Consider the following 15583-nt stretch of genomic DNA (forward strand, 5'->3'; position numbering starts at 1 on the left):
GCGATCATTGCTTCTCGTTTCTCATCAGTATAATTAATTTGTAAACAGAATTATTTGTTTTCTTGGGAAGGGTAGTCTAGTGCTATAGTATGAGTAGACGAGCAACGGTTTAAAGGCGCAGAGACTTTTACGCGAAAAAGGTCCCGTCGCGACAGCCACCCACGCTATGCGCGGGCCGGTCATCTTTTCCTCATTCTACGTGTTCGTTAACGTTGGTAGCGATTTCTACGTATTTTTTGCGTAAAGTTTCGTAACAATCGTTATATTGGACTCTATTCGTAACATTTGTTGTCGACAAGAAAGTAAGATGACCGACGAAGGACAAGTACCCGCCACTGGGTCATTTTCAATGGAGCTAATGAGACAGTTCAAGGACGAATTTCTGGAGATGATCGCTCCGGAACTGCTCGCAATGAGAAAAGGAGACGAGAAGGTTCCGGAATTGTCGCAAAAAGGCCTTCAGAAACAGGCGGAAATAAATGTACAAGTCATCAATATGCTGAATAACGGTGCGGCGGATCTTGGGAAAGCTGTGGAGGAGGTCGTCGGTCTGCTGAAAAGAAGAAACCAAGAGCTGATGTTGCTGGATAAAGACCCCTCGGCTCTGAAGAATGTGGAGAAACTGCGAGCGATAGCGGCGGTCACGAGTGGAGAGGGAAGCAGTGCAGGGGACGCGCAGTTGATGGCACTGGCTCAGTTGATGGGTCAAGGAGACACCAGGAGTCAGAGAGGATCGGCGAGAAGACAGTGGTTTCCAGCAGCGGGCTTCGGAGGAAGGCAATCCGGAGTCCGCAATTTCTCAGCCTATTCGCAAAGAGGAGGTGAAAGAGCGTTCGGGACGAAAAGACCGTTCAGTGGAAGCTCGACTTCTGAAGACGTTCCAAAACGTTCTCAAATCCAATGCTTCAGTTGCGGACAAATTGGGCACTACAGTACCCAATGCGGTCGTGGCAGGTAAGGTATACCCCAACAGGCTCTCGGAGCATATACAGTTTTGGTGTGAATTAACGAGAGAACATTGGATTTTAGAGGTAATAAAGAACGGGTACGAAATTCCATTAGATAAACAATTTCCTCTTCCCGCACCAGAGGGAATGAGGAAGATGGCTAAGAATAATATGAATTTTGTAATTACAGAAATCAATAAACTACGCGAGACAGGTGTCGTGTCGGTGGCGGAGAGCCCGGTGGTAGTCAGCCCGCTTCAAGTGGCGAGAAATGGTGAGAAATTGAGACTAATCTTGGATCTTTCCAAACTAAATAAAGGGTTATCGCCTGCCAGTTTCAGGCAAGAGGACTGGAAAACGGTCTGGCCGTTTTTGAGTGAAGCATGTTATGCAGCTACTTTTGATTTTCGTAGTGGGTACCACCATATTAAGATTTCGGAAGCGTCTTCAGATTTGCTCGCTTTTTCGCTTTCGGATCCCCCATCCTCTCCGTTTCTGAAATTCAACGCGCTCCCATTTGGTCTCTCTACAGCTCCCTGGTTATTCACAAAAATTTTTAGACCCCTAGTCGGAAGATGGAGAGCAGCGGGAATAAATATATTTCTTTATCTGGATGATGGCTTGATTTTAGCCAAAACCAGGGAGGAAGCGGAGCGAGCGGTGAGAATGGTGAGAGAGGATTTGAAGGCGGCGGGAGTGTGTGTAGCAGAGGATAAGTCAAACTGGGTACCAAGCGCACAGTTTACTTGGCTGGGCATAAGAGGAGACTTGTCAGAAAGAACGGTCAGATTGACTGGGAAAAGAGAGAATTCTCTCCGAGATCAGATCTCGTTGTTAAAAAGGAGCCGGGCTCCGTCGGTTCTGGACCGACAGAAAATGTGTGGTTATTTGTCATCATTGACTATCGTTGCAGGGCACGAAGCGATTGGTCGTCAGCGACAGATGGCTTCGGTGGTAGCAGAGGAGACGGACGGGCTCGAAAGAGCTGGATCGATAAGACGACAATTGAGTGAAGGTGAGATATCTGAGTTGGATTTCTGGAAAGAAAAGCTAGAGAGCGGCGGCATGATAAGAGGCATGGAAGAAGAGTTTGAACCACAGTGGTTTTTATTCACCGACGCATCTGCAGAGGGACTCGGCGCAGTGTTGAAGAACGGGAGTGGACAAACAGTGATGAGAATGTCCGAACTAGGAGGAACAGGTTTCCAGAATGAGTCGAGCGCACTGAGAGAGTTGAGGGCCGTGCTAATGGCAGTAGAAAGAATGGCGTCGTGGAAAAGAGGAGCAGTTTTGATCCATACAGACAGCCAAGCAGCAGTCATCATTTTGAGAAAAGGCTCAATGAAAAGGGCGCTACAGAGTGTGGCTGAAAGAGTATGGGAGAGTTTGCGCAGTATTGGCCAGGCGAAATATATCTGGATTCCCAGAGAACAGAATAAGGAAGCGGATGAGGCTAGCAGAGACTTCGATTATGACGACTGGGCAGTGCAAAATTGGGCGTTTGAGTGGGCGCAAAAAAGATGGGGTGAAGTCAAATGTGACTGGTTCGCAGACGAACAGAACACGAAAACAGAGCTATTCTTTTCCAGGCTGCCAGAACCAGGGACTCTTGGCGCAGACGTCTTCGAGAATGTTGACAAAGCTGGATCTATCGGATTGGCTTGGTGGGTACCTCCTCCTGTTCTTATTCCACGCCTAATGCGGGTGGCACGGCAGAAGAAATTGAGAGGAATTTTAGCAACGCCCTTGTGGAAAACACATCCCTCATATCAAGCGCTAGTCAACGAGCGGGGAGAGTTCATCCCGGAGATTAGAGATAGTAGAATATTCAAGGTTAATACTAAAATTATTTCGCCAGGTAGAGGCTCCCAGAGAGGAGAAAGAATGGCTTCAGAGTTTTGCAGATCCCCATTCATGCTCGCATTTATCGATTTTTCTTTTTAGCCCAATGGCTTTGCGTGTTCTACCAATTTTCGAAACACGAAACCCAATAAATTCTGTAATATCGAATAGTGTTAATAATCAATTTTCCTCTTTTTAGCCTAGGACCAAAGAAAACTAATTCTCTCGACCCGAATGGGGAGGGAGAATTATTTGTTTTCTTGGGAAGGGTAGTCTAGTGCTATAGTATGAGTAGACGAGCAACGGTTTAAAGGCGCAGAGACTTTTACGCGAAAAAGGTCCCGTCGCGACAGCCACCCACGCTATGCGCGGGCCGGTCATCTTTTCCTCATTCTACGTGTTCGTTAACGTCCCTCCCACCCGGACCCAACGAACACGAATAAGAGAGAGGGAGAGAAAAAGGGGCAGGACAGTTCAAGAAGGCTGAAAAGGAATAATAAGTTTTTGCAGAAGGAGAGAAGTTGACGTTCGTCAAAAACATGCTCAACTCGCTCGGACCGGGAAATCTTGTGAAAGCAATCGAATTTCTGGCCAGGGCGGCTCTAGAGGGAAAAGCACCGTCGACAGCTCGGGACTACTTGAAAGAGAACGCCGCCAGAAGGAGATGGATACAAAATAACGGTCTTCCACTCAACGAGACATCCACTCTGATATACTTGGCATCCAGGTCGGAGTTGGTGGGCGGTGGTTCGCTGGCGAAAATCGTGGCAGCATTCAAGATGTCTAACACAGAAATGTCAAAAGTTGGACGTCAGCTGGCAGCGGATGTGATTCGAGCCACACGGAGGAAAGAAGTGCAGAAGAGACAACAACCGAAAGCAGTGTCGTGGAGTGAGCTGCAAGTCGTCGCTGGAACGAAGAGCAACGATGAGAAAGGTGAAAGAGATACACTGATTCTGTTGCTGTCTCATCAAGCGTTACTGAGAGCTGAGGAAGCCGCGAATCTGAAATGGTCGGACCTTACTCAAACCAACGGAATCTTGGAAATCCGAGTGAGAAAAGCAAAGAACGATCAGCAGGCACTCGGTCGAAGCACGTTCATTCCTTGTTCGGATGGTTCGGATTTGGACTGTCGCCTCAAGCGATGGAAAGTTTGCGAATCTCTACGATCGAGAAAGAGTGAGTATTTGTTTTCAAATTTGAATAATGGAGCTGGACTCTCGGCGAGCGCGATAAGCTCCATAGTTAAAAAGAAGCTGATGGAGTTCGGGATAGACGGGACTCACCACTCATTGAGACGAGGAGCCGCTAACGACTTGCAACGACTAGGATTTTCGAAGGAGGAGATCAAGGCGCGTGGGAGATGGCGATCTGATGCTGGCCTCGAAAGGTACTTGGTGGATACGCCGGAAGCGCAAGGAATATCGGCCGGAGCGGAGGAGAAGGAGGATGGACCACCGGTGCTAATACGTCAGCCAGAAGAAGGATGAGATCAGTCCATGTTGTCTAATTACCTAATTACCGTTCCGGTTACTCTACGTTATTTGTTTCTGTTTTATTAATTACCGTTCCCGGTACTCTACTTTAACTGTTTCTGTTTTACTAACCCTGTTCACCCAATTAAACCGGTCATCATGTAAATTCATTATCGATTATCGACTATCGATTAATCATAGAATCATATTCTGTATCATTTATAGCTACCAATTTTCGAAACACGAAACCCAATAAATTCTGTAATATCGAATAGTGTTAATAATCAATTTTCCTCTTTTTAGCCTAGGACCAAAGAAAACTAATTCTCTCGACCCGAATGGGGAGGGAGAATAACAAAAATAACAAATAAAATTTATTTTGAAAGTAAAACTTTTAAAAAAAATTAAAAGCAAAACAAAAAACTTATAGTTAGAAACATCATTTAAAATCCATGGTGGCCAGCCATCGTTGAAAGTCTCCAAGTTCCTATGGTCTGTAGCTTCGAAAAGTCCAAATTTTTTATCGAATATGTTAATTTTTGTTGATCAGCTACATTGTTGTACCAATTCCGGTAGTCTGAAAATTAAGAACAAAAGTAAAGATAAAAGGCTTCCTTCTAAACTGCCAACCTTTCGTTTTACTTCCAATTTGCATTAATGTGACTCATTTTTGCCATCCTGACACATATCCTTCTTCTGAAAAATAATATTTTGAAAAATAGAGTAAAAAAGTATTTAAAAAATGATAAAATTTGTCAAATAGACAAGAAATATACGTTGGAAAAAATGAAAAATGCAGCCAAAGTCCAATTTGCATTGGAGCGAATATACAGTTGCTGCGCGACTGTTGTGAGATTGCTGCACAACTGGTGCATGCCCCAAAAACAAGGGAACCATTAGTCGCAATACCGTGAATGCTGCATAACTGTTGCATATGCTCTGATTTGTCGTTATTGCGGTGGAACTGTAGCGATTGTGTCGCGTAACTGTTGCAAAAGCTGTGAATGCTGCGTAACTGTTGCGGGAAGTAGCCAAGTTATTGGGGTTAGAAGAACGTTAACAGGAGGTGAAATAACGACTTCTTGGGTTAGAAAAGACAATATTAAATGGTTTTTGGATGCTCTAATTGAATGTTTAATGATTAGATTCAGATAATAAGTAGCTCTATTTCAAAGAAATTGCGAAAAGCGAAGTGTGAAGTTTTCCAAGATAAACATCAACTGCAACTCTTTTGAATCACTGATAAACTGAAAAAAGTGTAAATCAACATTATGAATCAGCATAGTGATAAAACATGGAATTGTTGTTGGGTGGCGAATGTGTATATCAAATTGATAAACGCTATTTCGATTTGATAGAAGAAAAGAAGAGATTCCACGAGAGAAGAAGAAGAAAAAAGAAGAGATGCAGTCAATTGGAAAGAAGATAATTGAATGTTTCCGTTTTATCAAAACATATGTTTTCTTACATGTTATATCGAGAAAGAGATATCTTGGTTTTTTGCAGATAAATTGATTTTCTGGGCGGATTATGAATAGATGAGCTGATAAAGTCCTTTTTGGAATAAACAAACATTTTCCCATAACTTCAGATATGAATCCTACTAGGATAGAAGGTAAATGACGACTTCTTCTCTCTATTCCAATATGTTTGTCAGCTGGTGTCCTCCAGCTTAACTATACCAATGAATCAAAAAGAGAATCAATTGAAAATCATGATAAATGATATCCAATATACCCAGAGACGAGAGAGGTAATGGGTGTGGTTCGACAAAGTGAAAACGAGAGAAACGACCTTATGATCGGGAAGATCGATAAGTCGTTTCGGGATACGCAGACATTAAAAGAATTCAGCATTTTAATTCTCTTATTACCTGACGTTTGATGAAGACGTTGATGGCTGGAATGCGTATGATTGGTAGGTTGGATCGTCAGTCGCCACACGGACACTTGAATCACTTTCTGTAATATTTATCTTCTTTTTACTTGCTTCTCCTATCTTTTCTTTCCGTTCTTCTTCGTCTCTTGTCACTTCACTTTCAACTGATTGTCAATAAAAAATGAGGAACAGAGTGAGAAAGACGAAGTTTCGGTTGTAAACGTGCAGATCACTCATTCAAAATATAGAGCATCGCTCAAAGAGCAACTGTGTCAGATCTACTCGAAATTCAATTTTTCTTCAAAGTATTTTTTAAGTATAATTTGTTTTCGAGATCTTGGAACTATATTTTCTTACTTCATTCACTTATCCAAAACAGAATCGTAGGAAACCATTCCGTTTCCGAATTCACAAAAATGAAAATTATTCACGTTCCGAAACTAGTTCCAATTTGGTTCCAAAATTTGCGAAACACAGCTTTTTAAAAAATTATACTATCCATTAAAGTCAGTTTTTTGCAAAATTATGAGTTTTTCTTGTTAATAACCAAAATTGAATGGATTATTTCCAAAACTGCTTTCGAGTTTCCGAATTTCATTTTTAGATATCCATTGATCATTTTGGCGAACGTTTCTGGCAATATTCAGCTATTTTTCTTTTTCTGGTTAACATTTCCGAATCTTTGTTGAATTTTTCTCGCGTTTTTATCAGTTTTAATAAGAAAATATCTGAAAATTCAGAATTTTTCAAATCAAATACTCACCTTTACTCTTGTCATTATTATTTACAACGGATCGAAGCATGTGAACATACAGTTTGAATCTGAAAGTACTTTGATTCAAACGTCTGCGAGAAAGAGTCATTCAAAAAGTGCACTAGACTTTTTGGAAGAAAAATATTCGGAAAAATATTTAAAAGAGGGATAGAATATATGAAAAATTCATAAACGAGGTCTTGGAGTTTTGGTTTGCTCTTTTTCTCTTTTATTCAGAGAGAAAGATGAGGAAAAGAAGGATCAAAAGTGAGTGAAATATGAGAATGAAAAAAGAGAAAACGGAAGAGAAATGAAGAAGAACATTTCCGAAAAGACAAAAGAATGAAGAAGAAAAAGAGATATTAGACCGTAATTATTTCAGGAAGAAGAGAATGAAAATGTGTTGAATTCTCTACTATTTTTGGACATACGACTGGTATTGAGGAGACATCTTCTGAATAGGGGAGGTCAGGCGGACAAATAGAAGTAGAAAACAGCGTGTGAATATTGGAGACGCAGAGATTAGAGTACTGACAGACAGTGTGCAATTCGAAAGAAGCGCAGAAAATGGAGCAAGAGTGCGCGAAGAGCCCAAGCTTGTTTGCTGTTGCATTTCTATTCGAGGCGTTCGTTTCCTTTTTTACTCGCCATCTGAATTATTCACATTGCAAATAGAAATTGTCTTGTTGACATCTGAAGTGTTGGTCACTTTTATTGAACAATGAACGGGATTGAAGGTAGAGGAACAGAATGAGATCACCAGAAAATATTTAAAACAACGGTAAAAAACAAGAATCATTGAGCCAAACTATGAGAGTAGAAGTTGTTAGAATGAATGAGATAACTACATAAAAAGTATCCAGCAATTGAAAGATATCGGGACGGATGATATAATTTGATACAAAAAGGCATAAATATAACGAAGAAAGAAGAAAGGTTAAGCCTATGACACAAAGTAACCAAAATAATGTACTAGAAACAACAAAAATGTGAATAGAGTATGAAGAACGGAAGGAAATGATGAGAAGGGATCTAGTTTCGGGTGAAAAGAACGTAGAACAGTCCGATCTGCATGATGAGTACGATAAAAACGAGGGCGAATAGTATTCCGATGACGCGACACTGCCACGCGCCGCTGACCACCGAGTGTCCGTCTTGTTGCGAGACCGATGTGAACACTGAACCAGGTCGAGTGCTGCAAAATGAAACAGTTTGCAACTTTGAAGAAAGTTGGAAAACTTACTTTGTCTCTGGCGGCATGTACTGGTTTCTCTCCATTTGTGACGCAACCATAGATCTTGGTGCTCCAAAGACCATCGATCTGGCTGGTGTAGGTGTGTGATTCTGCTGTTGAGTTATTTGTCGGTGTTGTCTCGAGAAGATGCTTGGAGTAGGAGACTCAAACTGTCTTGAACTTCCAAATAGGTTCATACTGGCGACAGAAGGTGCCAGTTGCTGTGGAGTCAAAGCAGAACCTTGTTGTCTCGATAGAAGTCCTGGTCGGAAGAGACTTTGAGTGGTACGTGTTGATTGCGCAGTTGATATGCTGTCATCCCAATCCATTGACTCCACCATACTATTCTCTTTGTTGTCCCTTCTTCTCATCGAGTAGTTTGCACCATTGGTGATGTCACGAAGAAGTGGTGGCGTCGTGTTCTGACGGTCAGGACTTCCAGAAAAGGAGTGAGGAGATCCGCGAGACCTTTCAAGAATAGTTTTCTCGTGTTCCAACAATGACGCATTTCGACTATTCTGAGATGAACATTGAGAAACTGGAGTTGAGGCGACTGAGAAAGCACTGGAGATGATCTTGTTCGGTCTCTTCTTATGTAGTCGCTTTCTGGGAAGCAATGTCACGGCCATTGACAAAATCGAAGAGAAAGAAGCACACGCACCTCTGATAAGAGCAATATCTTGTGAAAGGTTCTGAAATAGACAGTTGCATTTATATTGATCTGACTGTTTTTCAGAACTCACCTCGTTTGGAGCAAGATAAGTTAGCATGGCAATTATCAGAAGAACGGGAAGAAGAAGGTCGGGGAGAGTGACTCGGCATCTTGAAATGAGAAATATGTTGACTAGAATTAGAGAAATAATATCTTACTTGTTGTTGAATGCAGCAATGAGATGTGTTGAAAAGATAACAAAGTTGATGAAGAAAGAATGTGCAAAGACAATAGGAAGCTGATCTTGGAAATACTTCGGGAAATTTATGAGAGAAGCTCCGGCATCTTGTTGCAAAAAGTCAATGTTAGCGAGGAAGAGAATGATTGAGGAAATCAGACATCCGAAATGCAAAGATTCACAAACACTTCCACCGGCAAAGAATTGTCGACGTGATTTCTTTTGACTACTCATCACTTCCTTCAGTGTGGATCCAATTGCGTGTTTCAATTTGTATTTGAATTCCAGAAGATATGAATACTTTTTCTGAAAATTATTGAAGTTTTTGAAAGATTATTCGTTGAATAGCTGACCTTATCTTCCTCCAATTTTCCATGAACTTGAATAGTGCATCTTGGACACAATTGGTATCTTCTTTCCAGTTTATAACGGTAATCCTCGAGCTCTTCATTCCATCGATCTTCGTCTTCAGGCTCGAACTCAGCCACCTTCTTCATGATAACCTCCTGGCCCAAATTACATTCCGTACAGAGGCCGTTAGCGGATTCTAAAAATAGTTTAGAAATGAAATAGTTTCGTTTCATCTACAACTCACTTGGGCTCATGTTGACTCCACTGAATCGATTGAGAAACCCAATTGACTTTTCTGGTTGTTGCTTCAGAGGTTCACAAAATCTTTTCGGCGATGTATACGTTTGACCCGGAATATTCCTATTGTAGTCACCGTCTTCTGTGAAACCATTGTATTGTTCACAAGATGGACAGGTGAAGCTGTTTTGATTCTTGTAGTCAACTTTTGTTGTTGTGTGACAGAACCAACATTCAACTGATGCTTTGAATCGTGGTCTGTAAAATCTCGTTATCAAAACTAACGTTCATTAATTGAATGATTACCGTATCGCTTTGTAAAGAATAAGTACAGAAGCGATGACACCGACCGCCGCCGCCACCTCCATCTGATGAATTCATTATTAGAAAACTGAGTGTGAATCGAAACAAATAAATAGAATAATTTGGCAGAAACATATACCGATAGAAAACAACGAACAAACGTGTCAGCTTCATTGAAGATATAGCACAATTCATATACACATACAGAACAAGAAAAGAAACGTTTTAAGTGCCAAAAATATTCCATAAATTTGGCACCAAGTGCGGGAGATGAAAACGGTAACTGGGTTGCGAATCTCATCAGACACTGGAACAGGCGGAACGATAAAGTCGGGAGAAAAACGAAAAGCCGGAAAGGTGGAAGGAAACTTTCGCAATACTCGGATGGAAACGAAAAGGTGAAAGAAAACTAGACGGTGAGTTACGAAATAAGTTGATTCTAAACGCGGCTTTCACAATCCGGGAAGCGATATTTTACAGCACAAAATAAAGAAAATAACTAAATGGGAAATGATGGAATGGGCAAGAAGAGATAATTGTTCATTATATCATGGTTTTGTCTCGATCGCCTCGAACACCTTTCTCGCGTTTTTCACGTTCATTGTGATCATCGGAGCTGATGCATTGCCGTCGGGAACCACAATCTGAAATTTTTTTTTTAATACGTTAAGGTTTTAGCTTAGTTTCTTACCATCACATATGTGTTTTGCGTGAAGGAATCAATGAATGCCGAAAACTGACTGTTGCGGACTTGAATTGAATCCAGTTTCGAACCCATCTTTCTAAAAATTGAAAATTAGGTGATTACCAGGGTGAAATATTGTACTTACGTGCATGACAACTTGAATTGCTTTATGATATTTGAAACCTTCTCGAAGCGATGTGGATCTTTATGTTCTCGAAGCACAGCATGTGCAATAACGAGGAAAGTGGCCCGTTCGAAGAGAATAACTTCATCAGCATCCAGAATAGCTCCAAACTTCTTAAGTTTATCTTCCATCGTGCCGACATTGGGAACCAAGTGATAAACTATTGCAGACCAAGCTTTGTACAATGTCTCATCCCAAATGCTGCTTTTGAAGCACTGGCATACAGCATTTTGCCGTTCGTTCTGGAGAGGCGTGGCAGCCAACTCACTGTATCGGAGCACTTCGGCCTCGCGGCGTTTGAAGGTTTCTTCACGTTTATCTTCTTCGATCAAATCCATTTTGTGAATCAGACAGAAGACCTTAAAATTATCATTAGAATATAAATGTTTTATTTTACCAACCTGGGCATTTGGCGAGTTTTGGAGAAGTGCTTCAAGGCACGATTGATAGTATCGGAGATCTTTCTCGAACTCGCGACTCTCTACGTCAAAGACGTATATGAGCACTTGTACGTTCTTGAAAATCTGATCTTTTTGTGAGACGAGGAAATTCTCCATGAAAGATTCCTGACCTCCGCAATCCCACAAGTGGAGAACCATGTTTCCAAGAAATCTGAAAGAAAAAGTCAGCAATAATTTTAATGTTTTGTCCACTCCTTACTTGACATGAGCGTGTTCAACCTCGATAGTTGGTCCGAGACGAGAGCAGTCTCTGGCGATATAGTTTGCGAAGATGATCGATCGCATCGAAGTTTTGCCGGAACCACTTTTGCCCATGAGAAGAACTTTGCGCTTGGACGACATGTTTCCGACAAATTGCTGGAAATTTAAATTGTTCCGAACACTGAAATAATACTCAAAGAAACACTATAGGTACTCAGTGATGATTAAACATGGACAAAAGCAGACAAAACGTCTGAAACTATTTTCAAATTTATTACTCCATGAAGAAATACGAAAAAAATAGCATGTTATTACCGAATGCAATTGAAAATAAGATGGAATGAAGATCGAATTCTCATGATCACGAGATGAATATTAATTGAAAAAAAAGTCACAAATGAGTCTAAACACGAATGTGGATGAATAGTTACCGAATTAGAGAATAATGAAATCTCAATAAACCACCTAAACAAGAAAAAAGAAAAACGAGAATGGACCTATAAGTTGCCCGAAACATATATTATATGTATTAGAAGGAGTAACAAGAAAAACCATGACGCTCTGTCTTTCTCTTTATCACTATAACCTAATGATAAGAGAAAGTTCTTTAGAAGAACAATGATCGCGGAAAGTTTGAAGCCACGGTCAAATTTGAAACAATTTCTAAAAGCATCGGATGCAACAACTTCCTCATTCAAACCAGGGCAGAGGAAAGAACGGACAAATAAGAAAAGGAACCGCAAACTCGAGATTGATAAGTGAATAAGTGAAATTTGCAAAGAAACAAAAAATCGTGGAATTTTGGTTGAGGATTGTAGGGAGTTTTTAAGTGAATTGCATACAGAACTATGAACAGAAGAAAAGTGAAACAAACACGAAAGAGTTCAATAGATTGGTCCTGAAGGGAAACACGAGTTTTTAAGTGAACATGAAAGAGGTTATTGCTGGTTTTATGAAAGTCTAGGCTTCGCTACTGTCTTCGGGATGAGAAATGCTGGCAGCAAGTCCGAGGGTCGCAGGATCAGATGGTTTAGAATCATGTGAGCTACTGAGAGGCCAGTCGGAAGACTCTCCTTGTTCAGGTGTGTCAGCTCCAGGCCATGCGGACGCCACATTATTGACAACTGGAGCAACTACCGCAGTGGATGTGGAGGGACTGACAGTTGGGAAAGATGAAAAGTCAGCCCACATATCTTCTTGAGCTGGTGGAGATTTACCTGTAAAATTATCTTTAAAATACAGCTTGACACATAGAATAGGTGGGATAGACAATTCCAGACAACCAGAAATGGAAATCAATTGGAAAATGCACAGACTTGATGGCGGCTGCAATCCCACCTCAGGTATGTGCCCGGGTGGCGTTGAGCGCCTCGCATTTTCAGCCGAAATTTGAAAATGCGACGAGAAAGAGTGTGCGAAATGGAGAGACGCAGACACACTCTCTCGATTTTACACACTCTCTCTCGTCGCATTTTCGCCCACTTTGAAATCTTTCAGCGCCCAAAGCGCCTCCATAGGCACATCCCTGTCCCACCTATCATGTCTAATTATATTACCTAAGTACGAAAAGTCGGGAGCCGAATCATCAACCCAGTTGGTTTCTGGACGGGGTCCAGCCTGAGTGATTACTTCGGTTTCCCCAAGTGGTGGCTCAGTTGGCCAAACCCACTCATCATCCTGTTCTACAATAGATTCGCTCCCCTCAGTTTCTTGCGGATACGTACTGGGCTCGATTACAGTTTCTGCCGTCTGCTTTTCCTCTTCTTTTTCTTGCTCTCCTGGCCATTGTATGTGACTAGTTTCGAAACCTTGTTGGGATCCGGAGCATGTAGATGAGTTGGCTCGCTCAGAGCACAATTTTTTGAACTCGTCTTCATCTGGAGTTTCGAATTGACCTTCAAACTCAGAAAACCGATTCAAATCAGCTTCGAATGGTGATCTGAAACTTGATGAAAGTTTTTATACGCTTTACAATAAACCCGTACCCAAAACCTGTAAATGCTCGGTTTGCCGACGAAGAAGCATCCATTTCCGCAAACTTTGCAGAAGCATCAGTCCACTCTTCACTGTCGTTGAAACCATGACTATCATTTTTGATTGAAGACAGCACGCTAGAATCGTTGAAATCATGTTGTAACTGTGGTCTATGCTTTGTGTTGTAGTTTAGCACGATGTCTTCGAGTTCTGTCCATCGTTTATCAGCCTGAAGTTTCCAATTTTAAAATTTAATGAAATGGCGAACAAAATCACCTTCAAAATGGCTACTAGTCCTGGATTTGGTACCGCACGTTTCTTGGCACGATTGATAACATCACCAAGATTTTGATTGAACGACCGAAGACCACTGCAAGCTATCAAGTCACCAGATGTATGGAAGGAGGTCGCAGTGTCGTAGACATTTTTAATAAGGCCTCCTTCGGTGAGCAAATACTCTGCAGCTGGCGACAGCTCATTAGAAGGGAAAACAGAATGGAGCAACAAGTTGACAACTTTGACGAGTAGGGAATGAAGTACTCCAGCACGCGGTAACTTCTTCGCAGCGTCGATCAGCTGTAACTTGTGACATATTCCGACTAACTCTGAATATTTATGACAAACCTTTATGAATGGAAGTTGCCGAAAGGCGCAGACAAGTTTTTCGTGAGTTGGCAAGTGATTGGTATTGCACAGTTCGATCACTAGTCGAAGGAGTGGCTGCCACAACGAACCATTTGCCTGTAGCAAAATTATAATTTTGAAAACAACCCAAACATTTTTATTCACCTCAATGTCTCTCAGAATTGTTTGAAGAATATTGAAAACTCTGTTAGACACAATACCCTCAACGATCCTCTCAGGATCTGGCTGATAAGAATGTTCGTATGCATCATTATCATTACACGGACGCATCAATCCATACGAATAATGTCGTTCCTCAATCAGATTTCTTTCGACTTCTTCAAGATGTTGAGCTGGGGCATCTGCCACATAGTTTGTTTTGATGAATGCTTCCAAAATTCTAGCTGAAGAAGAAATAAGAGAAGACTTCTTGACGAGATCTTCCGCAGAGATGTCCTCCTGAAGTTTATAGTCAGTTATGAATAGCTTCCATTTTAAACTACCTCAACAATAAGATTATCAGCGATTTTTGCGATCAGATTTTCATCCATGGCCTTGTCATGCAACTCGTCTTCTTTACATTCAAGCATGTAGAGTTTATCACGAAGCTCGCGTAGAATTTCACAGTATACTTCCGCGAGACACTCTCTATCATCATCATTTGTAGCATCTCTCATCTGATCGACTATTTTTTCAAATAAATTCTCTGAGATCATCCACTGTAAATTTATTATAGAGAGTTTTTAAAAACACTTATCTTTTTTACCTTCTTCACGGTTTTTGTTCCTTCACTGGTATTTGGAATTCTCACTAAATTTTCCAAAAGACACTCAATAGCACCAAGATTGATGTTTTGGAGACACTTTTCGAAAAATGGAGTACCTTTGAGGAGATCGAATGTCTGAAACTGTTTCGAGGCGTCTTGATATATTTTTCAGGAAACAAACCAAAACGAAATGTCGCGACAAGAGGCACTCCATGATTTTTGCGAAGAATCCAGCAACCAGGTGATTCAGTGGAGCTTTATCGTTTAAAAAGTCTAACAGACACTTTTTTGTTTCTTCCGTCTACAAGAAGGAAAACTTGTTAGTAGAGTTATAAAGTTAAATTCATACCGTCACAATCAACCTTTGAAAGACATCAGTACCGCGTATGGTGAGGATTTCGGACGCAATGAAGGAAAGTCTGCATGAAAATTTGCAAGCTTGAGCTTTTTTTGTAATCTACCTGTATTGTTGCTTCATTGGGAGATCAGGATTGATAACGGGATTCAGACTGAGTTCCAAGAGAGCTTTCATGTTTTCCCTGCTTGTGATGCTGAAATTAAGCTACTTATTATTCTGATTAAAAGTTGTCTACTTACTACTTCACCAGCTCGGCTTTTCCGTACCGCGATTCTTGAACAACGAACTCGTTGAGCAAGACATCTTCTAGTGTGAAGTTGTCAGTTTTGAGCAATCGAATCAGCGAGTTCTCTTCTTCTTCTCTGGCCCAGAACATCTGGAAAATCGTGGTAAACATTTTTGATCGCTTTCGCGCAGGC

At 41.2% G+C, this 15583-nt stretch overlaps 4 protein-coding genes across 4 annotated transcripts; 1 reads left to right on the forward strand and 3 right to left on the reverse strand.

Annotated features, from left to right (window-relative positions):
* Nucleotides 1-3328: 3328 nt before the first annotated feature.
* GCK72_005372 (uncharacterized protein) lies at nucleotides 3329-4279 on the forward strand (the record flags this gene model as incomplete). Its single annotated transcript, XM_053725152.1, has 1 exon — nucleotides 3329-4279. One exon carries the CDS (start codon nucleotides 3329-3331, stop codon nucleotides 4277-4279), a length of 951 nt encoding a protein of 316 aa, XP_053589346.1.
* A 3649-nt stretch (nucleotides 4280-7928) lies between these two features.
* Nucleotides 7929-9976, reverse strand: GCK72_005373 (uncharacterized protein; the record flags this gene model as incomplete). The annotated part of the gene is made up of 7 exons (XM_053725153.1): nucleotides 7929-8091; nucleotides 8140-8822; nucleotides 8874-8952; nucleotides 9001-9326; nucleotides 9374-9567; nucleotides 9616-9866; nucleotides 9915-9976. 7 exons carry the CDS (start codon nucleotides 9974-9976, stop codon nucleotides 7929-7931), a joined length of 1758 nt encoding a protein of 585 aa, XP_053589347.1.
* A 483-nt stretch (nucleotides 9977-10459) lies between these two features.
* GCK72_005374 (uncharacterized protein) lies at nucleotides 10460-11583 on the reverse strand (the record flags this gene model as incomplete). The annotated part of the gene is made up of 5 exons (XM_003117351.2): nucleotides 10460-10555; nucleotides 10603-10693; nucleotides 10742-11139; nucleotides 11182-11392; nucleotides 11441-11583. The coding sequence occupies 5 exons, from the start codon at nucleotides 11581-11583 to the stop codon at nucleotides 10460-10462; spliced, it is 939 nt and encodes a 312-aa protein (XP_003117399.1).
* An 819-nt stretch (nucleotides 11584-12402) lies between these two features.
* GCK72_005375 (uncharacterized protein) lies at nucleotides 12403-15540 on the reverse strand (the record flags this gene model as incomplete). Its single annotated transcript, XM_053725154.1, has 12 exons — nucleotides 12403-12659; nucleotides 12999-13381; nucleotides 13428-13645; nucleotides 13693-13992; nucleotides 14041-14157; nucleotides 14206-14499; nucleotides 14544-14759; nucleotides 14807-14941; nucleotides 14988-15107; nucleotides 15156-15225; nucleotides 15268-15357; nucleotides 15404-15540. The coding sequence occupies 12 exons, from the start codon at nucleotides 15538-15540 to the stop codon at nucleotides 12403-12405; spliced, it is 2337 nt and encodes a 778-aa protein (XP_053589348.1).
* Nucleotides 15541-15583: the final 43 nt, after the last annotated feature.

This window comes from Caenorhabditis remanei, chromosome II (genome assembly GCF_010183535.1).
Source record: "Caenorhabditis remanei strain PX506 chromosome II, whole genome shotgun sequence".
In the NCBI taxonomy this organism is placed as follows: domain Eukaryota; kingdom Metazoa; phylum Nematoda; class Chromadorea; order Rhabditida; family Rhabditidae; genus Caenorhabditis; species Caenorhabditis remanei.